The sequence below is a fragment of the Pyrgilauda ruficollis genome, unplaced genomic scaffold (genome assembly GCF_017590135.1).
Source record: "Pyrgilauda ruficollis isolate IOZ18807 unplaced genomic scaffold, ASM1759013v1 scaffold4, whole genome shotgun sequence".
Taxonomy (NCBI): Eukaryota; Metazoa; Chordata; class Aves; order Passeriformes; family Passeridae; genus Pyrgilauda; species Pyrgilauda ruficollis.
Window position 1 is genome coordinate 19,942,222 of NW_024525489.1, and position 26,562 is coordinate 19,968,783.

Consider the following 26,562-nt stretch of genomic DNA (forward strand, 5'->3'; position numbering starts at 1 on the left):
CGCTCTCAGTGTGATGACTTCCTACTGCTCTGCTTTTTACACTGGTAAAGAAATTTGTATCCTGCATTTACTTAAGGTTACGGAGAAGATAAAGAGGTGATAGCAGCAGATTATGAATAAAGTATTTTATGTCAACTGTGAAACTCTGTCACATACAAGATTCACGCCACAGGCTGGGAGGAGGTTTTTTAAATTTACCTGACATTATTTTCATGGTTCAAACCCATTGGCTCCAAGGTCACTCTGCAAGAGCAGCAGCAGGGCAGGTGCTGAGATGCATTGGGAGGAGGAGGAGGAGGAGGATGAGGAATAGAGACTCTGGCAGTTTTTCACTTCAGCTCATAAGCAGCTCTGGTCCTAAGGAAATGCTGCAGCAGATTTTTTTTCCTCTGCTGTTTGGAGCACTTTGATTCACATTAAACCCCCTGTTTCCCTTTTCATCTCTACTTCCCCCTCCATAACATTTGGGTACTTTTCAGCTCCTGTGTTCCCATGGCAGAAAGTATATTTCATTTTATAATACTCTGTCATGTCTGGAGCAGTATAATCTGGCAGGGAACCTCCTGATCTAGTTCTGGTTGCCTCAGAAGTGAGAATGTGCCTGTAGAAACCTGACTCTCATTCCAGTCTCTTGTTGAATAGATGCTTGCAACTATTTCACCATTAAACTTTAGCATTTAAACACTTCATTGAGGATCTGCATTTAATGTAGAGGTTAGCCCCTAAAAGTACGAGATTTACTATACACTTCAGCATGGTCACTATTAACCAGATACTACTAGTGGTTTTCTATATAACTTTCATGCAAATATACAGGAAGTTTACAGATTGTAGCAGAATTTAGCCCTCACCTCTTCTTAGTCCTTGACTTCTGCTGTTTGCTGCCCAGGCAATGCAGTATGTGATTTCCTTCAGCAGTAAGTGCCATTAAACCAGATTTAGGAGCAGTTCTTACATCACACTGAAATCCTGAGCAAGGGTTACAGCCATCATAAACCAGGTCTGGGTCAGCAGCCAGTGATGACACCACAGCACGAAAACTATTAAGGTGGTGGAGGTATTCACACACTGGACACCTCGCCCAGGCTGTCCTGACATTGCCTCCTTGCCATTGAATGAGGCTTTTTGTATTCTGAACACTGGGTCCACTGTGTTGCAGTGAAATCAGATGGACTGGGAGAAGGGGAAGAATACCCAGTTCCATCTAGGTCCTGCCTGTCTGAACCTATTTATACTCTGCTTTGTGACAGAATTATTAAACAGCCTACCTATTGCTGCAATGAGGTGGTTTTTTTTGTTTACCTTGCAGAAGTCAAATTCCTTCAGCACCAATTATTCTGGGCAGTTGCTACCAGGTCACCAGAGCCCAGCCTGAACAGGCATTGATAAACTTCCTTCTCTGGAGTTATTTACACTGTTAATATATTAAACTGAAAAGCAACACGCTCTAGTAAGCCGTGTCTGGAATAAACTCCCACAGCATTCCAATAAACCAGCATCAACAAAAAGTCCTGACTAAAATTGTGACTGTGAGAGTCACCTGTAGCTGTTTCAAAGAATAAAGTGCCACTTTACCAGACCTAGCAGCAATCACAGTAGATCAGATGCTACCCCTGTGCTGGACCTCATGTATGAAATAACTCAACATATTATTGAAGGAAAGCCTTGGGTGCTGTGAGGAGTTCCTGAATCTCAGACTTGTCAGTTCAAATGGCTTTTAACCTTGCTTTGCTGCAGCTGACAGGAGTTAACAGGCAAAAAGAAAAGGCACAATAATGCTGAAAGCTGAAATGAAAACAGAGAACTGGCATCGGATTGAACAAGAAATGTGTAGAGACTAATCTAGTACCACCCTTCAGTAAGTCTTGGGCTTTAGCGGGATCATTTGTGTGCCTGGAGTCAAGCTGAGGCCTAAATGGTGTAGAGCTCACTATTTACACACATACAAGCAAAATATTTCCTTTCCCTGATTTTTTCTTTGTGGTTTTTTTTTTGTTTGTTTTCTTGAGCTGAAGGTTTCTGGGAGCCGCAAGACTCTGTTGTTGCTGCAAGTGTTGATTTTTGCTTGCCCAGGCATGGGGAGGTGGAAAGGCACTGCTTATTTCAACAATCCTGTGGAGCTCCATTGCCTGCAGGTGACAGGAGTGAGACAGGATCCTGTGGCAGTATGAAACTCTACAGTCCAAGGAAATACTTAAAAAGAAAATACCTAAATACTCAGTCTTTGGCTCCAGTCTGCTCAAAAGCTCGTTGCCATTCATAAGTACATTAGCTGTGCTGGTGAAAGACAGACAGTAGATTTTGTAAGGGAGATCTCCCTTCAGGGAATTTTATTACGAGCAGTAAGAGCTTATCTTGAATACAGGAAGTTTGTCTTTATTGCCAAAAAGAAAGGTCTGCCAAGCTCACTGCTATTTAAAGACTCTGAAAGGGAGAAATTTGGAACAGGTTGTTTAAGAGGTATCCAGCCCTTTCCCTAGGAAACCTCCTGCACACCAGTCAGGTGACGTTTACAAGTAGGGTCTGTTTGCAAGTAGGGTCTGTGAGTCAATGTTATAGGCAAAATAAACCCACAGCGAGTATCTTTGGTAGAAGGCAAAACTTTTATTAAATGAACCAGATGTCACAAGTTAACATTTGCAGCTGTGTCAAAGATGGGGGGTCGTACGGCAGTTAAAGGAGTAGTAGAGGAATATGCAAATTTGTCCCGGATACTGTGGAAAGCCAGGCAGCTCTGTCATAATAATTTCTTCCCATGTGTCCTAATCATGAAAATCAGTTGTATAGGATGTGCCCTGGAGAGTGCTAATGGTTGTTGCACCAAAGGTGAGCCTACATCAGACAGAATTGCCATCAAGTTTTCAATCTGTTCCATACCAAACAGCAAAAATCTCACTACTGTATCATTCGGTCAGGAAAAAAACACAGTCATTTAATAACTATGCCAGACAAATCGACTATCAGAGGGTATGTGTCACTTAAGAGCCTTTGTCGCCTGGTTTCTTCTTGCTTGTCTTCTCTATCATTGTCTCAACAATCATTGCTGTCTCTTCATACGTCTGAATTTTGTCATCTGAAAACTTCTCAATGGACTCCACCACCTCCACCTTCTCATAGCTCATAGAGCCAGGTAAGGCTGCTTCCCTGAACAAAAGGCCCTGCTTATCTTCTCGCTCGTATTCTGTCTCTCGAAGGAGTCCTGGCTCAGTTGGGCTTATCAGACCAGAGGGAGTAACTGTCTCAGGCTCAGAGATCTCCGGGTACTTTGTGATTTGCTCAATTTTTCCTCTTGCTTTTTTCCCCCACTCAAGCACATCTTCTTTCCCCTCCTCTCTCTGTTTATCTGGGAGTTCAAACTCTTCTCTCCTTTCACAGATTTCCCCTTTCTCTTTTTCTGGTGGTTCAGCAGGTTCTGGCAGCTCTGGTATGGGCTCCACAACACCACCATTCATCACCTTCCCATTGCCAGTGGAAACTGTGATCCCTCCCCCAGCAGGGATACAGGGGGCCAAGATGCAAGGTTCTTCATAGCCTTCCTCCCCTGTCACCAGCACATAACGCCCTTTGGGATGGGCATCAGACTTAGCCTCTGGTCTCTTGTGGACTCTTATTTTCTCCCTCACAATATTACACAATTTATCAAAGGCTTTACTTATCTGGGCTCCATCAGGTACGTCCTCTGGGCCCATTTCTTTTTCATCAAATTCTGATCCTTCTTGCTCAGGTTCACACCTAACTGAGCCTTCACGCCTAAACTCCATGTGGTCTTGGTCAAAACCTTCCAGAGTTCTTTCATACATTCTTTCAGGCGAGTGACTGTCGGTTATGTCTTTTGACACCAGCTCCTTTTTCCTGGCAATTTTCTTTGTCAGGCCTTTTTGTCTGGGCTTTATACTGGCAATGTCTTGCATGGCCTGGGTGATATCTAAAGAAAAATCAAAGCAAAGAGAACAACAAATAGTGCTTGAATACAGTCACTGCAAATGCTAGAGCTGCCTCTTGCCCTCACTACTGCAGGTGGAGAGCCTTTGTATCCCGGGAGGGGCTAAAAGCAAGCCAGGCACCTCCACTCCTGAAAATTTGGAGTATGGACAGATGCTGAGAGTCATGTAAGGAGGGAGCAGCAGTGGCTGGTGGTCACAGAGCTGAGAAGCCACCCACCTACAAAGGCATCACTCAGACACTGTCACTGAGCTCTTAGAACCCCCTGATTCTGATTTCCTGGGCAATCGGTAGGCACAGATCCCATGAGAGCTTAGCAGCAGCAGGAGCATAGGCAAGGCACTGATTTCCATGGCATGAGCAGCTAGAGCAGAGGAGACAGGAGTAGGTACTGGTAATTACAAGAACATGGGGACAGACAGATATTAACATACTTTCCCCAAGGCAGCTGTTTTGTCCCCTGCCACAGTACAGTAACACACATGAAATACCATGCTCGTCATGCAGGAGAAATCAGTGGTGTGTCTAGAGACAGGCCAAATCCTCAGCATGTAAAACACCACTTTGCACAACAGCAGTTATTTACAGCTGCTCAGGGTCTGGCCTCAGGCATTATGGACCCATTTAATATAAAACTGCTACAGTTCACAAAGCAGTTAGAAAAATTAGAGCTGCATTGCAAAAACATCCCTCATACAATGGTTTGTCTCCATTCTCAAGGCAGTTTGTCATTATTAAAACCCCAGTGAGCCTTGGATTTAAGTCATCCCACGTGTTAGAACCTATCACATCAATTCCTTCATTGAGAGCAGTCTTGCTCATTTAGCCCTGGCCATTTCCTTGTCAGCAGATTTACAAGCATCCTAATTCTATCAAGTCAAGCCAACATACAACATAGAGAAAACATAATTCATAGGAAAACAGGCCTCAAAAATGGCCTGCTGCACTTAATACACCTTGGTGCTCTTTGCACATCACTAAAGTGCACACAAACTCAGAATGAGTCAACACAAAACCTACAGCTCTTTCCACCATTTCAGGTGCCTTTTGATTTTACTGTTGACTGACCTAAGTAGCAAACTGTAGAAATTAGCAAATAAATGTTTTTGCTTGTGGTGTTGGCCTTTGACAGCTTGTCTCAAGGCCAGCTGAGGTAAGCTGAAGTGGTTGCATTTACAAACCTGTAGTCAGGCTGTTGTGACTGGTGGCCATATTAAAGACAGATGGACAAAGAGCTTAAAATGCAAAGATGTCCTGACAGACACAGAAAGACACATCACAGGTTTACCTCTTCCTCTTGAAGCCTGAGGTTGGGCAGGTCGGTAAATCTGTGTGAAGAGTGTGACTGGGGTTCCTGCTATAGCAGAGTTTAACCTGTGGAGAATATGTGCATCCATCAGTTCTCTCCCCACCATTTCAGTGAAAGCAAGTGAAATTGTGCAAAATTAAGCACAGAGGTTAAAGATATCTACTTCTCTGTGGTGAGGAGTCAAAAAGAGTGATGGGAACCTGCTTGTTGTCTGGGGAAAATCAAGACAGCCACAGCACCTTCACTGGAGCGAGGCTGGTTTCTGCCAGCAGGAGACATGGGATACTCCAGTAGGTAAAGTACACCAGTAATTACAACATGTAGCAACAGCTTTGCATTTAGCATGGCACTTTGAAAAGGTGGGAAGTTTTTAGATGGGCAAACAGTCAATCCAAGCCTACCAGAGGTCAGCAAGAACTCTAAATCCATTTTTACCATGCTGGCTGGCAAAATAGGAAATTTGGAGCAGTCTTCCTCGGAAAACATTTGAGGAGTCAGTAGTATTAAGGGTTAAAAATTAAAATTGAGAGGCAGGCCTATTGCAAAACAGGTACTGCATCTTTGGCCTCCCCAGTCTGCTCTGCTGGAATTTGAGATATTTTGTCCTGTCAGAGACCCAGTGTCAATAAGATTTTTGGTGTTGAGAATTACTCTGTTAAGATACATCTAACTAGAACTCAGTGTCCAAAATTAGACCCTGAAAATTAATTAAACTCCCATTCCCCACACATCGGATGGACTATTTAGTGAGTGTTCTTCCCCTGCATTTTCTGCACAGCCTGGAGCAGTAGTTTGGGTGCCTCGGGGTCTGGCTCTGCTGCTGTGAAAGATCCTTTTCTCCACTGTGGCTGATGGTTGACATTAGAGGGAGACAGTGCTCCTCTGTAGGTTTAAGCATAACCCAAATCCCTGCCAATTCCTTGTATTTTTCCTCTTTCTCCCCATGCCTGAGGAATGGCTTTGCTGTGAAGAATGCTTTGCTTTACAGGGCATTTGCTTTGTCTGCACCCTCCAAAAATCAGCCTGCCAGTAGTGTTGAGCGAGTGCCACCAACACCCTGTCTGAGGAGAGGATGTTCAGATTGCTTTTGTGTGCTCCTGACCTCTGTACACTGATGCCAGAACAGCATATGGAAAGGAGACTGCACGGACAGGAAAGCCCAAAATGGCTCTGACCCTTTCCTTGGCAGAAGTTTAACCAGATTTTGCATCTAGTTAGATTTCTATCCCTAGATATCTACCAGTGAAAGGTGTGAAAATGCTATAGCTTTGGGTGAATTAAATGTCCTTAAACATATATTTTTCAAACGAGATAATAATAGAGATCACTGGTCCCTTTGTGAGTGCCCAGAAATCCAGCCTTACCGGCTGTCCTCATTCTCGATGATCCGTTTGTACCGTTCCAGCTCATTCTCCAGGGACTGCTGGTAGATCACCAGCTGGCGGCAGTCAGTGGTGTACTTCTCCAAGATCCTCTCAGCCTCCTCTATCCCCTTCCTAAGGTTTTCAATCTGCTCATTGTAAAGCTGAATTTCATCGTCATAACTCTCCTGGGTGTTTTTAATTGCTTGCTCCAGCATGGTTGTCTGGTAAATAAAACCGGTGATGAAAGAAGCAGCTTTGAAAAATTCACCATCCCCATATTTTAAGCATAATGAAAGGCAAGTCATGCTTTATTACAATATGATGCTGCACTGCTGAAACACAGGAGCAATTTCACTACCTTTGTTCGGTTATTCAAAAAGCAGTAACTCATCAGAGTGGGCAAGACCTTACAAGGGCAGTAAAAGTCCTTAACTGGGAAGATGAGCTCTCTGTGGTCTGCAGACAGGGCAAATAAGACCAAAAGTCACATTTTAAACAAAGAACTCTCCTTTTGAGTTCAATTCCTCAGTCTTTTTACTTCAGCAATAAAACCAATGAGCACATCAACCAGGAGGTGGCAAAAGTCGCCTTCCAAAAATAAATGCTGAGTTTCAGGTGGGATATTTCACCCTGTAAATCTCCTCTCACTTTCTTCTGCTATTTTTAGCTATTTATTATAGTTATTTTGTCCCTTTTTTCCCTACATTTCAAAGAGATGAACTCACAAAAAGTTAATGGGGCAATAAGTGACTAATGAATTCTTCAATAATTGATTTATTTCTATATGCTTCAGGCATGATAAGAAAAGGGACTTTTAGGAGCCTAAATATAGAAGTGATGTCCCTTGTCATTAGTTTAGTTATGTTGTAGTGTACAAGTAAACTGAGACTCTTTTCTGTTCAGTGCTCATGGGGTGGGGTCCCTGACCTCTCAGGCACATGGCTGTCAGGTCGAGAAACAGGAAAGAAAGGAAACTTGATGACACCTCAGTCATCAGATCCAGCCTTCACCATCACAAGCAACTGTGTCACTGACCTCTACTCATAAAGCTATTTCACTCTTTTAATCTCAAGGAACAAGAATGAATGAATGAATGAATAAGCTATTTCTAACTGGGATGGGAAGATTTGATTTTGAGAGCAGCACGATTAATTCCCCAAAGACTGCCTCTCTCCACCTGCCAGCAGAAGGCTGATTTCCTGCCCTTTTTCTCAATATTGAGTCACTATCTCATCCCCATATTGATTCCTGTCCATCCCAGAGTGCATGTGTCCTTTCCACCAGAGCATCAGATGTGAGAAAGAGACCTAGGAAAATACACTCCTGACCCTAATCAAAGAAGTCATGCTCAGGAAGTTATGAGCTGCTGCTATGGCTGTCCACAAAATCCCACCAAAAGATGTTTTGGTCAATATTTCATTCCTCTCACCTGGATGGACAACTCGAGGCACAAAGGAAGCTGCACCTGGGCTCATTCTCCACCCCATCTGCTAAAAAATATTCAACTGCATTCAGGTAGGGACGCCATTGGCAACTATTCAGATCTGGTTTCTATCCACTGCAGCCTTCAGCTGCTCCTCCTCCTCCTGCCACCCTCGGCCTTGCACTGCACTCATGTTTGCAGGCACTGGCTGGAGACAGAAGGTTGATTTAGGGCAGGTTTGGCTGGGAGATGGCAAGGACAACTAGTCAAAGTCTTGGCCAGACATTTTTAGCAAATCAGGGGATGGCAAAAAGCATATGGTTTTTCCTGCTGGTAGTGTCCAAGCACAGGAGAGATGCTGGCTTAATGCTTAGTAGTGACATCAATGAAGGCAGAAAGCCAAATGTAGCTCAACACCCCTCTCAGCTTTGTTCCCCAAACCTGTCCAGTTCTTCCCACAGCAAGCTGAGCATTGGATGTGGCAGTGGTAGAGAGGATTGGGCAGAGCCCTGAGGGTTCCCCATCAGTTTTCATGGAGCCAATTTCCAGCCAGAGCTCAGCAAGTAAGAAAGTCATAGGAGCCCTGTGGGACTTTTCCATTCACAATATCCTGCTGATTCTGTCCTGCAGGAATCCAGTTGCATTGTGGAAATCTTCCCTCATCAGCCACTCTGATAAAGACAAAGCTTCATTGCACCTACAACACCTACAGCCCATCCTGGCCATCTAAACCTGACAATTTGTTCCATTGAGAGAATGGGAATGAAACAGCTGAAGAAAAAGATGGAAATCTAAAAGGAAAACACACTCCAAGTCCACCAAGTTAACATAACCATGTTAAAGCCATGTTAGAGGTTTTACCAAGTGACCATAAAAAAAGCAGTTCATGAGCAACATGGTTGAGTTTATGGCTAGTGATTCCAGTACCTCTGTCTGCAGCTTGTATTTCTGTGCCTGTAGCTGGCAGAGGATGCTCTTGTATTCCTCCAGCTGGCTCTGCAGAACAGGGATCCTCCTCTCTGCTATCAGTTTTTCCTGGTTGGAAGAAAACAATGTGTGTACAGGAAATTATGTTTCACTCCTAAAAAGAGCCAAAAATTGCGCTACTGGAAGTAAACTGTAAAGACAAATAGAAAATGGCAAATGACAGATAAAAGGTGGGCATTGAACCTCGAGCCAAATTCTGTTGAATGGTGGCACAGCTTTAAGAATAAAGATATCAGATGGCAGGTCTGTAACAGTACAGCTTAGACCCTGTAAACCTGTTCACATCTTCTTACAAATATTGAACATTCCTGCCATAGCCACTCATATTGGTGGAAATCACCAAGTTTTCATCTAGTCTGTATCAATTAATTTCATTTAATTTTTTCTCCATCTCACCCCTTCAGGATAAGATTTCCTTTCTCTTAAAATATTCATATATCCTGCCAGCTCCTCCTCAGAGAAGAAGCACAATTACTTCAAATAACTTTGTACCACACATTTTTGGGACTAATATATATGTTGGAGTGCACCTGGCAAAGCTAATCTCTCTTTCCTCATTGATACAGTTTTTCAAAGCTACAGTAATTTTTTTTCTCCCATATTCACTATTCAGTACTCACACATTGTTTTGACAGTTCTCACCTAGCCTTGGAGCAGAAGTTAAAGGATCTGGGACACTTTAGGTGTAAACATTATCTCTTTCTTACTTAGAGCTGCATGTATTTCCCAACAGCAATACTTGCCTCACATATGCCAGTGGTTATTGGGGACACACGAGGAGTTGTCTGGATGATCTGCTGCAAGACATTGACGTAGGTCTGGATTTCCATGAGGTTCTGTGATAAGGTAAAAACATTTTCATTAGAAAATGCCATAGTAAGGTAGACATTTCCATGTACTCCTGGGGCTTATTTTTACATATGTAATGCTTTTAGCCCATAAAAGTCCAATTCCGCTTCAGGCTTGGGTTTGGAATACAACTTACAACTGCTTTTGAGTGCAGGAGTGCTAGCAGTTTCATCATACTGAGGGTATATAACAGACTTTTGGATAAGGACTATACAGTTCATAGTCTTAATTGAAGATTTCATGATTTCCAATTTCATAGGAGATTTTCAAAACAAGAATCACAAATATCTTTGCCTGTGGCACAAAAAAAGTCACTTTTTTCAAAAGCAGCAAAGGTGGGACAGTGGCTTGATTCCAAGACCCACAGTTCTCCCAGGAAGAAGGCAACAAATGTTAAAGTCTGCTGCAGTGGAATCATACATCCACAGGCATATGTCTGCTGATTACCTGGAGTGCCCTCTCCCAAAAAAATGGATGATGAAAGCAACAGCTTCCTTAGCATGAAATATAAGACAGCTTGATCAGCACTTTGGGTTAAACCATGACACGAGGTTGACAAATTCAAGACTCTGCTACAGCTGTAGTGACTGGACCCTGAGAAGAGTGTTTGGGTGCTGCAAACCATCTGGCTGTGGTGCCCACTGAAAATAAATAGTACTATATGCACCCACCAAAATTTAAATGCAATTTGCTTTAATTTGCCACCGTTTGATCATGGAGAAGGGCAAAGTTCCACGTCTATCTCTACAAGGAAAACAGCAATTTCAGCCAGTTACCTTCTTGTATCTGTCCTTTGTAGCATTGATGTCATCCTGCAGGAACTGGGACTCGATTTGCAGCTCCAGGTTGCACAGCAAGGCTTCATCAGCTTCCTGCAATGCAGAGACACGTGGCATGGTGGTACGTGTGGCTGGAGCGCCAAACCCACAGCAGTCCCACAGGCACTGCGTGAGTCACTGTGCACATGGAGCAGCCTGCCTGGAGTGTGAGCCTACTGGAACATACAGCAGGACCATGAAACCAACAAACAGCAGCCATGTTATTCACCATGCCCTGCGCAAATGTAATTTACAATAGAGTCTGGCGCTGGCACTGTCAAAATAATGCTGGGAGGCAACACCAGATTTTGATGTTAAAATCTTGAAATGGTGGATGAATCTTAAACAAATGACATCAGCAGACTAAGGCATTGATTTCTGTAGTGTCATGACAAGATCTGAGGTATCCTCATGCCTTTTTAAGATCCCTAATAAAGAAGTCCTTCTAAAAACCCAGGATGGTCCACAGTATTTGCACCCTCTTTGGTATGTTCTCAAATGCTACAAATTTTGTCAATTTGGAGCCATTTCTGGAAGTAAAAATGACAGCTGACCAAGTTTAGAAAAAATCACCTTGCTGCACAAGTTTATAACACTGGGATTTGCGAAGACAAAAGTTCCTAACATCCAATTAGTTCAAAGAACAAACCATATGACTAGCAACCATGATCTCAGAGTACACAGGTATGAGTGGCACTGGTCTTTATATCTAATGAAATCTTCATTTCTGTTCAAAGGCTTCATTTATATTTTTCCTATGTTATGTTATTTAACACAAAACATGGAATTTAGAGTAATTTCCACGGAACCTGGGAATATATTTTACAAACATGCGAGAGTAGTAATATGTTTTATTTTTCTATTTAATGAATTATTTCTTTTTTAGGTTTGGCATTAACTATGACCATAAAATATAATTTTTGGGAAAGCATCTTAAAAAATTTTAACTGAATCTTCCTTGCAACTCTACAAAACGTGCCAGTTCCTCCACCAGTTTACAATTTGCCTCAAGAAAGTCCTGCTTTCTGCATTTAACTCAAAGAATACAAAAAGAAGTATTTGAAAGTATCTCTTTCAAATTATCCATGTGCCATTATCAGCTGTAAAAATACCTCTGTGAGTGGATCACGGGCTGCAAACAAACCACTGTGGGTGCAGCACATGACTGGTAGAAGAGGATTTTTCCTTTTGCATGCCTACAGCATGCGCTGTTCCAAAAATGTGTAGATGTTGGCTGCCTTATTGTGCTGCTAAGCCTCCCAGGCACAGAACTCTCCAGCAGGCTCTGCTTTGTGAGCCAGGGGCTGATTCAGACACATCCAGCCCAGCACATTCAGAGCCAGCCATCAGGAATGCCCGCTGCTTTTCTGCACTCCTCTCCCATCCTATTGAGAGGAAGATCAGCAGGACAATGGTCATGTTGGGAGGTTTGGGAGGGAGCCAAAAAAAGCCCCCAGGCCCTTAGATAACACCTATAAGCAAATATTTCTGCATGCAATAAACAAAATCAGGTTTTGGCTTTCCAAATATTCCCTTAAAGGGGAAAAATACTTCTGCTTTTATTCCATGCTTTCAAAGAGACCAGCTTCCTCGATGGAGTTGTGTATCAGAACCGTGCAGTGTCTACACATTTTCATTTGAACTTTGCAGTATTTGCTAATCACTCAACTTCTGAAAAGCCATTGTGCTTTATGTTATGATTCCAGAACATTGATCCATGTGCTGAAGCAGTACTTTTATTACTGTGGAAGAAAAATTCTTTACATCTCTCCAGAACCAGTATTTTCCCAGCTGTCAGATAAAGAATGAGTTTGCACCTGCACATGCAGGTTTTCAGGTCACATCTTGGGCCCTGTACAGAAAACCAGCTGTATTCCCTCCAGCACCTGGTGCTCCCAGTGGAAGGAGCTGCAACAGAGGTGTCCAGGGACACCTTGGGATAAAAAACACCCTCGTGCCTCAAGATTTTGTGAGTTGTGCCTAAGGTTGGTGAATCAATTCACTTTTCTTTAGCTGCAGATTCGTTGAGAGGAACTGTGAAGACAGACTTACCAGCTCTAACAAACCCATAACAAAAGGGTTACCTTCACAAAAATTTTTAAGGGTTTGCAGGATGTTCAACAGCAGAGTGTTCTGGAAAACAGAACTGATGCGGGATGTCAAGAGCTCACTGGAGATAGAAAAGCTAAAATGCACTTTCTGTCTTTTCTTATTATAAAACACACATATCATTGATATGACAATGCTTCAGCTGAGCAGGTCCAGCCACTTGTAGCAAGGAAATAAAAAAATAATCTCTATTTAATCCACCTTTAATTGTTTTTCAGTACAGAAGATGAATGATAGCCTGTGCAAAGTAGAACTGGGGAAAGATATAATACTATGCTCTTCACCCAGATGAAGGCTAGCAGTGAGAGAGGATGCCTCGAGATTTTTCAGTTTCACAGACCTGGTTTGGAAACTTCCAAAATACTTCAGCCAACTTTTATCTTTCTCTAAGCTTTGTATTATATTAAATCTTATTATTTTTATTATTGCTTTTCCCATGGTATTAGATTAAGAACTATATTGATGTAAAAGGAACAAAACAGGGGGAATTGTGGCTTCTCTTTTATTTGGAAACCTAATGGCAAAACTGAGGGTCTGTCCTGGGAAGGGCTGACCGTATCCTGCAAGAGACTAAGGAGCTTTGAGACACTCCAGGCTTCAAAACATGGACTTAATCAGCAATTATTCATGGCATGGTTATCATTAGTGACTGTATTTTAATACAGTAGCTATGTTTAAAAAGCATGGGGAAAAGGTTGTCATGCTGAGGCTCAGACGCCTACATAGGGAGGGGGAGGATGAAGAAGGGCATAATGACAAGAAATGCCTTGCTCTGACATTTTATCTTCCCACTGCTTCTTCAAAGCAGCTCGCTGTAGTAAATGAAACCAAAAGGAAAAAATTGTACACTTTTCCCCTGGCATTTTCCCAGACTTACTTTATTAAGGTGCTCCAGGGTTTCTTTTAGCCTCTGCTGATATTCACGTTCATTTCTATACCTGAAAGCAGAGAAAAGGAGATAAAAGTTCAGCAGTTCATCCCTCTGCAACTGCATTTTTATCTGCACTGTCATGCAAAAAATATGCTTCACGCTAAAGGAGAATATGAATCTTGAAAGGGCCCAAAAGGTTTATTCATGGATTAGCATTAGTTATTTTTTGGTCCTAGAATTGCCTAAATTCTTGTCTTCAGCTTACGTAACAGAATACAATGAAATACCATATATTTGCTATCACTTTTTTGCAGAATGCCCAAGGATAGACTATCTACAATAAAAGCATATTCCATTGGTATTGGACTACAGTGACAGCCATTCAGCAGTGATTACTCTGTGAGGACTTGCTACAATGGCACATGAACATTTAATTACATTGTTGGTTTTCTACTGTACCGGCTGCTGTTCAATAAGCGCTTTAATGACAGACACATAAAACATGAAGATTGCAATTTTGCATACTGACCGTGTAGGAAAGACGTTGGATTAGGATGCTTAGGTGGATCAAGATTTGTGTCCCCTTTAATGGTAATTTGTATATTAACTTTGTCAAACAACAAGTGAGCCTTAGTAAGGACTGCATTTAACCAACTATTCTTATGCTTTTATAAAACATCCACAAGTGCATGACTTGCATGTTCCTGGTGCTGAGGTGGATGTATAATGTGTTTATGTTTGATTTGAGGAAAGAGCACATATTCTTTAAGAATTAGGACTCCACGTTTGTATGTAAATAGAATTATCTTCTAGAAAATCCTTTTAGTCACAGAGCACAAAATTAATTGTTGATTATTGTAATTTATTCCCTTCCTTAAGTAAACCTCATATGAAATTTCAACAGTAGACGTGGCTTAATTTAATGAGACTCCATTAAAAAACAAACAAACAAACAAACAAACAAACAAACAAGCAAACAAAAAAAGCCCCTGAAAAACCACCAGCCAGAAGCAACTTTGGCAGTGAGACTTTGCCATCAGTACTCAACAAGTGACTTATCAAACTCCAACAGCAGCAGAAATACAGTCTTAACCCTTTAAGTTTAACACTTTACTTTCCCTAAAAAAAATAGATGTAGATATATATAAAAAAGCTATAATTATCTTACTTTCCACAAGAAACACTCTGGGAGGTGACAAGTCAGCTCTGGTGATAAGGATCCTTCATTTGCAGTAAAAGCAATGGATGCCAATGCAAGCCAAAATTCAGAACAGAACATAAGCCCCTGTCTGTCTTCTAAATTCATTGATCCAGCCCAGATGTGCTGGTGATATCAAAGTCAAGAGGGAACTTGACAGTTTCTGGACTGAGCACATCAAGGATTAAGTTATAATGATCATGTCAACCTAAGTTCTCCTGAAGGATGAACAAAGAACTTTATTCACATCTCTTTCAACACATACTGGAAAGCTGAGTGGATGATGTCACTCACAAACTGACCAGGACCACAAAGGAAGAACTTGGCAGAACAAGGAAATGGATTTAACCTGGTGCTCTGGTTTACCAACTTCTTCTGAAATCCCATAATATTAGCAAGGTTGGTCACTGGTCTGTTTTCAATTCTTACACGAACAGCAAATAACCAAGTGAAAATGATGAGGTTTTATTTCATCATCACTCCAAGAAATTGCTGATAAGACTAAAATAACATCCTTTTGCCAATTAGTACTAACCCAGTTTCACTTAGAAGGCTAGAATATTTTTCAGCTTCAGAAGTGAGACTGCCTTTGATTCAGGTATTTACCAAGTAGTTCAACTCCAGCCAGTTTTCTATTTATTTAAAAATTTTTTGTGTGCTCTTGACAGTAAACACTTTCCTAACTTTGATACTTTCTGACAGCTGAGCAAGAATGAAGCAAATTGTGGCATCTTGTGAAAATCAAATACACAGTTACAATAAAAGGCTGGTTTTCCACTCACAGTAATATACAACCATCTGATGGATTCAGTGTCTAAACCTCAACCCTAATGTAATTCAGATCTCCCTCACTGCTAGATCCTCACTCAAAAGATTTTTCAGTGACTAAAATATTCAGCTACATTTTCCTTTACTCTCAAGTAACCCAAATATGTGCCGTGCCACACAGCTGTAAATCCACCTGGCAGCTTGAAAGAGTTAGTATTGCATGATTATCATTTGAAGGAGAATTTCTTTCAAGTGATGTTCAGTCTTTTCCAGAAGATCAGTGCAAAAGTGCTATGGACCTCTTTGAAATGCTTCAGAGACTTCAGGATGCCTCTGTGCCTGTTGAAATGTATTTGTAAGTGCAATGGCTGACAAGTCGCAACCCTGTTATGCTTCAAAGTTGATTTTCATGTTTAGTAATTAGCTAGTCATGTCCAAAATTTTTTTTTTATTAGATGGTTGCTAGTCAGACTTTGCTGGAGCTTAGGAGCCATTAAGTTAATTTGCTTCATTAAAAAAAATCAAAAACAAAAAACAAAAATCCTTCAAAAACCAACAAAACACAAACCTTCCCACCTAGTCAGGTAGCTTTAGGTCAGCGACAAATGTTTTTGGACTTGTTGAAAGAAAAGGGATGTTAACTGTTTTGGTTTTTTTTTTTCTTTTTTTTTTTTTTTTGCACGGGGGGAAAAGAATGGTGGGGAGGGAGCTGTCAGGCTCAAAGAAAGCAGATCAGAGGATTAAAGATTTCAATCACCTCTTTTTTTTGGACCCTGCCTCTGCTGCAAGGGCTCGCTCCCCTCCAAAGAGGAAACAGTAACAATCCATCCCAGCAATGCACAACGGCCAGATACGTAATTTGGCGTCAAACCTGAGCATTTCATCTGAATAAAAATGGTGCCTCTCTGTTGAATGCTACTGAAAGGCAGTAGCACCTCTTGGCTAGTACCTTTGTCATTTTCTCTTTCCCTGATGCACCTCACTAACCTTCTCTCAACAGACAGCAGCAATTTGGGTGCCAAGGACAGCACAGACTATGAAAGGGAGGTCCTACAAGGATGATGGACAGGCCAGTAATATTTGTCATCCAGGGTCATACCCTGAATGCGCAGATGAGCCCAAGAGGGTTGTGCTTTGCTGATTTATGAACAGATTCTACCTGTGTTATCAAGAAGCCCCTGCTTCTTGATAACACAGCTGACAGTCGCAGGACAATATTCTGGCAGATTGTGGGGAGTGTGGAGGGCAGGCAAATGCTCCTCATCTTAGCTGCAGCAGGATAAAGTCCTTCCTATCCCCAGAGAAGCAGCAGCAGTGCCAAGACAATCCCTGCAGCTTTTCCAGTGGAGTCCCCATATCCTAGCTATTGTGTTTTACCACTTCTTTTCTGTTGGGTCTCCACTGTGGCCCCAAAGGGTGTTAGCTTATCAGAGTATCACCACGCAGCACATCTTGTTCTGGAGAGCACTGTGCCAATTACTGTGTCCAGGGAATCATGTTGTATGTTCAAAATTCACTGCATTAGCAGTGCACAAATTTTTTAATTAAACAAATGATTAGCAAGACATTTCTGAAGTCCGTTTATCCTATTCAGTCAAGGCCACTAAAATCTGGATTCCAGTATCTTTCCCAATATCATGGAGAGAGAAATACCATCCTGTCCCACATCCAGATGCAATGTTGCTATAATGTTGGTGGTCAGGTGGTCAATAGGTAGCATAATTAGTGGTTTTTAAGAGATGCATCCAGACTATTCCCAGCATTGATTTTTTTTTCTTTTTCCAACTTCAAGAGAAAGAATTATCCCCTGATACAGAATCCAAACTATTCATGTTAATGAGAAAAGCTATGAATGTGACCATAGAGGATTTAAAAATAAATTTTAATGTAAGTTCTACTTTTTAATGGTTCATGAACATTTAATTGCACAGACCCAGTAGTCTTAGGCCCTACTCTGTCTAAATGCAACTTTAAAAGGCCTATTTATATAAATGTAGCTTAAAAGGTTTACTTAGATACAAATCTATCTCCCCAACAGTGAAGGTGAGTGAAAGAATGGGTTGTAACAGTCAAAATTCTTTGCATTAGTGAAGGACACAGACATTTGTCAATTAATTGATTCAAAATGCTCCCCTCTAAGAGATTTTGTTAATGCTAGTGCACCAAAAGCTTTATGATTCAAGCTGCAGCAAGGAACCTGCAGCGCCTGTTGCCAACAGAATTCAGACTCAGGGAGGAGAGCAGGTCTTCAGCACAGGAATGTTTCTAGTTTCAGCAGCCCCTAATAGGGCACCGAAGATTACTCCTCCCATATTTTGTCTGGGGAGCTTTGTTTATAACTTTCAGGAACTGAAATCAGAGCCATCAGATAGCAGAGTACATGTTACCAGAGCAGTGGCATTGTTTTAAAACCTGCAACTCAAAACCATCCCAACTTTTTCACACTGAAGAAATGTTTACGTCTGTCCTCTAGACAAATTCAGCAGCTCTCAATGAAAAGAAAAAAAAAAAAAACAAGCCCATCAAAATTCACTTGTTGATGTAAACCAATTGGAGCAATTTGGTTAAAAAGCACCCACTGTCCTTCCACTGTCATGGCCCTGTGTATCTTTAATTTTTAAATTGCAATTTTTGGCTTGAATTTAGTAAAAGTTTCCCTCTTTTGTTTACAGCTGCTGAGTGAGCATCCCAGGCTTGAACAACAAAGTACCACCCCTTTTTTTCTAGGAAGCCACTAACTACCCCTTTAGCAGGTCCTAAATCTTGCTTTCTGAAAGCACAGCCCTTTTCCTGGGTGTTGTCTCCTCCTCTGGATTTTCAATGCCCTGTATTATTCCCCACCTTTCTAGTTTGCTTAAAGTAGCTCTAATAAAGTAAATTACTTTGTGTCACATTACTAATCCTGTCCTATTCACACATATTTTTGACTAATATGCAGCTAGAAAATTAAGTACTGAGCGTAGTCAAATACTCATCAGCACTGTGCAATAAAAACACGAGCAAGTACCAGAGTCAACAGCTAAACTACAGCACTGACTCATAGCTGAATTTCCTGCTCATAAATATTGAAATACAGTTCTGCCTAATCAGGTGTTTATTACCCACTGGCACTGAGTCAGGACATTGTGGGCATCTGACCACTGGCAGCAATAAGCCTCAGTGACCTGGATGGGCTATTCTCTCCTGTCAGATGAAAAAAGAGAGATCAGGGCTTGGCATTTCTATAGGTATACTGTAGCTCACAACCCCCACATGGCTGCTTATTTGGCAGTGTGCCAAATTTTCATGGGTGAAGTAGCCATTTTGGGGGTAAAAAATCCCTGACCAATAAGTAACAGGAGGATTAAACTCTTTTGTCCTATGAGCAATGCTCACCAACTCTTGTGTAATTAGGCCATGTGACCAAAATTGCCTGTTGCTGGAGGGAAGGCACTCATCTCCATCAGCATGTGAGGCTCCTGCTCTTTGATTTTTGGTGGCACAGAGGTTAGAGAGGTGAAATTAGGGGAAGCCTATTCTTATTGTTTTAGTGGCATGAGATGGAAATACAAGATGCAAGGAAGAAGAGGAGGGCAAATTTTATACACCAGGAAAAAATGTATCTCCTTTCTTTTCATGACACATCACAGATGTGGTTGGCACAGACTGGCCCACATGCTTCATAGTGGCCGTAAATAAGAGTTTCTCAGAGACATCCTGCATATTTCAGGAGATGTTTGGCATGGCATAACTCTGGGTTGCTCAGACACAAGACTCGCTTTGAGACACCTGGTAGGCAAATAGGGTTATTTCGTCTTTGCAACTCAGAGCACAGTTCTCCTAAGGCTAATGAACAACAGCAGTCGACGTGTGCCAGGGCTGCTGCTGTGGAATGGAGAGGGCATTTTCCCATCTATGAGCAGTGAGACCAGGAAAGGCAGAGCTGCAGCTCCCCAAGTCTTGATACCTCACTTTTCACCATGGGCTTACACGCCGTCCCTCTTGACAAGCCTGATACCCACGGAGAGGCATCACACACACACAAGAAGTAGCTGGTGACACTGAACCCATCCTTATTACAAAGATTAACTACAGCAATGACACCACCCATCCTCCATGGATTGTAAGCCTTACTTGTTGCGGTACTCATCGAGCATGCGCTGGGCATCCTTCTCCTCCCGCTCCAGCTTGGCTCGGTCAGAAGCCAGCTCCCGCATCCGCTGCCGGTTGAACTCAATCTGCCCAGCAAAGGCTTCGTCCAAGCCCACCAGCTCATCCATGCGCTGGAAGGTCTCCAGCTGTTTGCGCAGGATGGTGTTGCGCTGCTCCAGCACACGCGCGCGGTTGATGTAGCTGGCAAAGCGCTCGTTGAGCTCCTGCAGGTTCTCCAAGCCCCGGGCTTGGGCCAAACTGTCGAATTCCGGGGAGCCTCGCAGCTCATCGTAGGCATCTGACCGCTCATACTTCTCCTTGCGTACCTCACGGAGGAAGCTGCTCCTGTACATGGCTTCAGAGGGGCTGTGCAGTGCCGGGGTCCCCTCTTGTGTGCCTGCCTGTCTCTCCAGTTTGGATCTGAATTATGTCTGGGGGGTTTGGGGAAGAAGAACTGGACATAATCCCCACCCCCAGACGATTAGGACTTGTCTCCAGGGTGGTTTGTGGCACTAAAGGCATCATCTGCAGCAGTGAACTAAATAAATCCCAATGGCCCCGCCTTGGAGCTGCCCATCCAGGCGTCAGCAGTTCGGAGGAGCGGCGGGCACAGAAGGGCTAGGGGCTTTTCTTTTCCAGCGTTGCAATCGTGTACAGCCAGGATAAAAGAGAGCAACGTCCAGCTTTCACCCGGTGGATTAAAGCATTATCCATGGAAAACAAAACAACTGCTTTGCAGTTTTGAAGGCTGAGCTCAAAGCCTTTCATGGCTGTGCTGGGGGGAGACTTTTGTCCCATGGGGGTGTCCCCAGGGCTGTGCACAGAGGCCTTCTGCTGAGACAGGATTTTGGTGTGAGTGGATGGCAGCCCTTGATTTTTGTTATTTGACAGTTTTGTGATCATTTAGAATGATGGGATAGTATATAAAAATTCATGTGACTCCAGCTCCATGGGCAAGATTTGATCATTTGGTTCTCACTTCAGGCTTCATGTCAGGCTTTTCTGCAGGTTAATTCTACCTGGCATGAGAAGCATCCAAGCAGCAGTGGTACTAAAAATCCTGGCTTAACAGAGCCTCTTTGCGAAGCCACTTTATTTGGGGATAGCCAAAAGCCAGTCCACCTCATGGTGAACTTTCCATATTATCCCAAGGCAATCCCAGGGATTCTTCCTTTACTTCCACCGTAACGGAGTCTTGTGTGCTGCCATTCCCTAAGAGGCTTTAATTTCCCCTTGATGCATCTCCTCTAGTATTTTTTTCCTATCTTTCATGTTGAATAACTCTATTTCTTGGATGTGTTCTTCCCTAATCTATTTACCCAGACAGAAAGCCCAACACCAAGCCACTCCAATTTTGAGATCTCTTTTAATAGTTCATATAAAAGTCAATTTCACTTCTTAATGGTACTATCTTAAATGAATACTTAAAACTTATGTATTTTGAAGCTCAACATATCTCAAGGCACTGATGGCAAGTACAGAGGTGAAGAAAGCAGTTGGTGCTCAGGTGACTCAAAAAGTTCAACTTCAAAAAGAAAGTCTGGGTTCTCTGCTACTAAATCTGAATCAAAATGGGGGAAAGTTCATTAGACATTTCCTATATATTTCTACTTCAGATTATTTGGAAGCGCCATGGGGAAAGAACAAATGATTTCTCAGAAAATTAAATTAGGCTGTGCACACAGACTGTGCAGCTCCACAGTCTGCTTCCAAAGTATATAAATAGCAAAACAGAGATAGATCTTTCAGAAATGTCTGGGATCTTTATGAACCAGTGAACGTGAAACCACTGGTCTCCATCCTGCACAAACATATCGGCATTTGCAGCTCTTTGGCAGGAGCAGCCTGCTTACTCCAACAATGTAGCTGAGCTTTTAACAAAGTTAGTCTTTCAGAAGAGATCAGAAAGTAGATTCTGCTGGATTGTGAGCGGTGTATTTTCATGGCAAGAGTTTTTATGGATTTAGACAGCCTTTCAGTAAAATAATAGCCCCTGTAAGTGCTATTCCATCTCTCTCAGTGGCTGGAAGAAGCACTGACTCCGTCCTTAAGTCCTTGGGTAGTAAAAGGACAGGCCTTTCAGCGACTCACCATGTCCCTAAACGGGGCGATCTGTCTGCAGGAGAACCCTTGCAGTCCCAGTTTCTCTTATTGAAATTTTTCCCATGCCTTCTACTGGGAAAATCTGGGTTTGGTATAGCATGCTTTGCATTTACATGCATGTCTCTAAGGTGAGATCCCTGACTCCAAGACGTCATCTTGGGCAGTTTCTGTTGTTGGCATGCAATAGACGCAGCTTTACCAGAGCCAAGGCAAGCTTACTTGACTGTCAGGCTCTGTGTTAGTGACTTTTTGAGATGGAGGTGACTTAAGGAGTCACCCTGGCCTCCAGACAGCTTGTGAACATGCAAATCATAGAAATTATAGAATTGTTAAGTCTGGAAGAGGCTAATAAGAGGCCAGCACTGCCATGTTCACCATTAAACCATGTCTCCAGCTATCACATCCACAAGTTTTTTAACATTTCCAGGTATGGTGATTCCACCACTTCTCTGGGCAACCTGTTCCAACGCTTGATAACCCTTCCAGCAAATTTTTTTTCCTAATATCCAATCTAACCCTACCCTAGCACAACTTAAGGCCATTTCCTCTCATCCTGTCACTTGTTACTTGGGAGAAAAGACAAACTCCACCTCACTGCAACCTCCTTCATATAGTTGTAGAGAGAGATAAAGTCTTCCCCAGGCCTCCTTTTCTCCAGGCTAAATATGCCCAGCTCCCTCAGCTCCCCTCATCAGACTTGTGCTGCGCACCCTGCAGCACATCCATGTCCTTCTTGTAGCAAGAAGCCCAAAAATGAACACAAATGCTGCAAATCACAATAAGATAGCCTAAAAGAAAAACCAGTTTGGAACAAACTGCAGCTGTTACTCTTTTCAAAAATAAAGAATCAAAAACACCTCAGAAAAATCAATCTGCTTCTGTTATGTGCTGAATTATTTGGCTCATCTGGACCACGAAGGTGAATTACACAGGGATCTTGTCCACTGTTTCCTATTCAGAAATGGCTCAAAGACTGAAAGGTTATCTGTATACACATCAACGAAATGCCTAACAAACTGCTTGAAATATTTTTAGATTTAAATCAAGGAGTGTGTATTGAAGAACACACATAAAGAACACTTTTCATCCTAACACCTGCAGTACAAACAGGAAGGAGTATACAGAAACAATTTGCACTTTCCCTCTTTGTCCCCAGATTATGTGTGTCTTCTTCCAATAACAAAATCTGAAGGCTGGTTATTTGCTGTTTAAATGCACTATATGATATATCACCATCAACCCAGAATGGGTGTTTACTTACACAGCTCAATAAACCTGTGGTACAAGAGGGTGATTTTTTTTTCCTTCTTTAATTGCTTGTATTGCTATAAATCACTTTGCAATCTAATTTGGCTAAATCCTTGATGCACAACATGAGTATATTTTAGCAGTGCCAAAACCCTGCTTGTACTGCTTACTGCTTGACTAAGTCAACACAAGTTTCTCAAATTAAATAAGAATGTATAAAATACATTTAAAAAAAGTCACAATCCAAAGGAACTCTCTCTTTCTGACAAGAACTGGCCCAGTCCCAGCTGTGGTTGGCCACGTTTTACTGGCCATAGCTGTGGGGCAAACTTGGAGCTCCTGTACTCTCCCTATCCTGGGAACTTCCAGCTCTGTTTCTTTTCTCATGGCAAAAGCCTTTTCTACACTGGTGGGTTAAGACAGGGTAAGAGTCTTAGAGATCCCCCAAGGCAGTGGGCTCAGAGCTTTCAAATTAATCCTCCAAGCTGAGTGTTTTCTCAGTAATAATATGACAGCTTGCTGGTACAACTGCTGCCATAAAACAATCACATCTACTGGTACAACCCGGCTGAGACACTCAATCCACCCTTGCTGTCTTTTCAAGTTTTTTGGCTTTATTCAGAGCCTGATGCTGTAGCCCAGGGTTTCCTGTTGCTGTAATCCAGACCAAAACTTCAGAGAAGGTGTGATAATGAAATGTGTCACAAGTTTCATGCTGAGATCTCATAGATGGAAATTGAGGTTATTCTTCATTTTGAAAAATGATGCTCAAGAGCCATGTCCAAATACATAACATTACCTATCTGAACAAACTGCTGTGAAGACATTCAAAGCAGAACTTTTTGTGAATGATCGATCAGAAAGATTAAATAAATTTGTACTGATTAGCTTTAAGGAAGGATCAAAGAACATATATTCAAATATGAAAGAGACCAGCACACTGGAAAAAAAAAATTCTTTTGTGCTTTTTTCTTTTCCATGACCACAGTAAATAAGTCAAGGAATAATGACTTTAAACTGTGCAATATAAGCTATGAATGAGATATAAGACAAGTAGGCTAATCGTTTCTCTAATGAAGCACAGGGAGTAAAATATTGCAAGATCTCAGTGATTTAAGCACTTTAAACATCAAACTAAACAAACTCTACCCAAGAGTAAGGGATGCTTGTTTCATGCTCCTTTAGGAGACAGAAGAGTTTATTGCTGATTGTCAGAACACTATTGAAGGGTCCTTACTGGCCTCTTCCCAGGGCAAGTATTTTTTTCAGGACAATGATTTCTAAGGTCTCTCCTAGTCCTGTAAAGTAAATACCCTCCCACCTTACTGTGAGTACCCTTGCACTCAGTGGCTGAATTTTCTTTAGAAGTTTTTATCTGGTGGGTCATGTCCACGCAGTGCATCACAGACGGATGCTGACTTGCACTCTGCTTCTTGGACTCTTCCCCCAGAGATATTCTTACCCCTCCAGGCAACACCAGGTTACTGGTCAGAGCCCAAAGGTGAGATTTTCCCTATTATGTTATGCAGCTCTTGACAAAATAAGTGATTTGGTGCCACCAGAGGGCTGTAGTTCTACAGCAAGGCTGTGGCTTGGAGACTCAGTACCATGTCAATCTCTGACATAAGCAACCCCAGAGATTCCTGCAGAGAATTTGCTTTGCAGTAAGAAAGAAGCTGGCTTTTGTCCTTATTGCAATAGTAGATGCGCTGCAACAAGCTATTGCTTCTGCTCAGGGGGACCAAATCCTGCTGGGATCAGGATGAGTCCCCCAGCAGAGGTGGATGTGCTGATATAAAGGTACATATCTGCTGCATTGCTCAGGACACATCTGCCCCCACACCTGTGGAGATCCAATGGCCTGGCCCGGCCAGTCATAGCCAGGATCAACTCAAGGCCATGGAAGCTACACCCTAAGTTCAGGGACAATTTCTCAAGTTAGGTAAAGTTTTTTAAATTTTTCAAGTTAGAATTAAAGTTTGTTTGAATGGGATCATGGAAGTTACTATGTTAATATAGATTACGTTGCCTATTATGATTGGTTAGGATGTTTCTAGAATGTTCCATGTTAGTGTCTATAAGTTGGGATCACCCCCTTAAGAGGTCTTAGTGTTTGGCTGTATTCACCAGCGCTCTTGTTACTGTGGCAAAAAGAATAAAAGACCCTCGGATTTTCCACCTAAAACCTGCTGTCCGCTTTTTCTTCTGTGCCAACCCCTCACAACATGACACAGACCAGCCCAAATAAATACCCCAAAGCAACAGCAGCACTAGGACACATCCCTTTCTAAGATGTTTTGAAATCAGGCCAGAAGAAAGTCTGCTGCACAAATCTGGTGCTCAGTTGTGCTCTTCAGAGAGATGGGCATGGAATTTGAGTAAAGGAAATGACATTGTTAATTTTTGTAGTGATCAAAAACAAAATTAAAATGGCAATTTTAATGGCAAATTTAAATGGCAAAATTAAAATGGAAATTTTTGTTTGTTTTGTTCTGGTATGTCTGTGACAATATTAGTGACTTTCCCAATTGCAGTGGTAGGCAGACAAGCTTTCTCCAGTTAAGCTGAGATGGTTTTCCCTTCATTTTGGCTATGAGACAGAAGAAATGCTACTCTGATAGATGCCTTTTCAGTCAAAGGATCAGATGTGAAAATCAGGTAAATACTCAGGATTTTATTTTTATTTTTCTATTTTCTTTTTATTCTATCCACTTGGATTATTTTTTCTCTTTCTGAATAATGCATAAAGCAGCAAAGGACAACATATCAAAAATAAATGAGATCTGTGACAAGTGGTTTAGACTAACTCAGACCTCCTGGGGAAAAAAGTGGAACTCAAGAAAGTGAGAAGACAGTTTGAGCTACTTGGAGAAAACATTCCTTTCAGCACTTAATATTCCCTGACTTGGGACACAAGATGGCACCTATCCATACTCCTCATTATGTAATAATATTGCTAATTTGTAAGCACAGAACATTTTGGAGATACTCTGATATGTCTGTATCTTGTCACCCTGAAAATGCTTCAAATACCTATTCAGTCTTTGTAGAAATAACATTTCTTAAGAAGTTCATTCAGAAGCTTCAAGTACTGTGTCTATTTCCTTGGCACTTCAAAAAAATTCACTTGAACAATTCTTGTTTTCTCAGAATGTCTTTGATGAATGAAATATTTCAGAACAAATTTTTCCATGCAACCTTAAGGTTTTTCCCATTTCTTTTTAGTGAAAAACATAGTAATTGAGATATATATCACTTCGATGGGACCAATAATATACTTTACAGTATAGACAAGAAAAAATAAACACAGTTCTCTCACTGAAGAGTTCATAATATGAGGAAAGAAAAGACATAGCATGTCTCATAAACCAAATGCTCTTTCCTTTTATATAGGAAAAAAAAAAAGAGCAGGAATCTTTTTCAGTTGGAGTGTTTAATTTCC

At 41.9% G+C, this 26,562-nt stretch overlaps 1 protein-coding gene across 1 annotated transcript; it reads right to left on the reverse strand.

Annotated features, from left to right (window-relative positions):
* Positions 1–2,588: 2,588 nt before the first annotated feature.
* BFSP1 (beaded filament structural protein 1) lies at positions 2,589–20,352 on the reverse strand. Its single transcript, XM_041477198.1, has 8 exons — positions 19,752–20,352; positions 13,679–13,739; positions 10,651–10,746; positions 9,769–9,861; positions 8,966–9,073; positions 6,616–6,836; positions 5,231–5,316; positions 2,589–3,925 (listed from the first exon to the last, which is right to left on the reverse strand). The coding sequence occupies exons 1-8, from the start codon at positions 20,120–20,122 to the stop codon at positions 2,979–2,981; spliced, it is 1,983 nt and encodes a 660-aa protein (XP_041333132.1). The 5' UTR covers positions 20,123–20,352; the 3' UTR covers positions 2,589–2,978.
* Positions 20,353–26,562: the final 6,210 nt, after the last annotated feature.

Coding starts and splice junctions, on each gene's coding strand:
- BFSP1 (XM_041477198.1), bottom strand. CDS start 20,122: ATGTACAGGAGCAGCTTCCTCCGTGAGGTACGCAAGGAGAAGTATGAG. Junction 10,747..13,678: donor CCCTGGAGCACCTTAATAAA/GTAAGTCTGGGA, acceptor TCTGCATTGCAG/GAAGCTGATGAAGCCTTGCT. Junction 9,862..10,650: donor CAAAGGACAGATACAAGAAG/GTAACTGGCTGA, acceptor ACCTTATCACAG/AACCTCATGGAAATCCAGAC.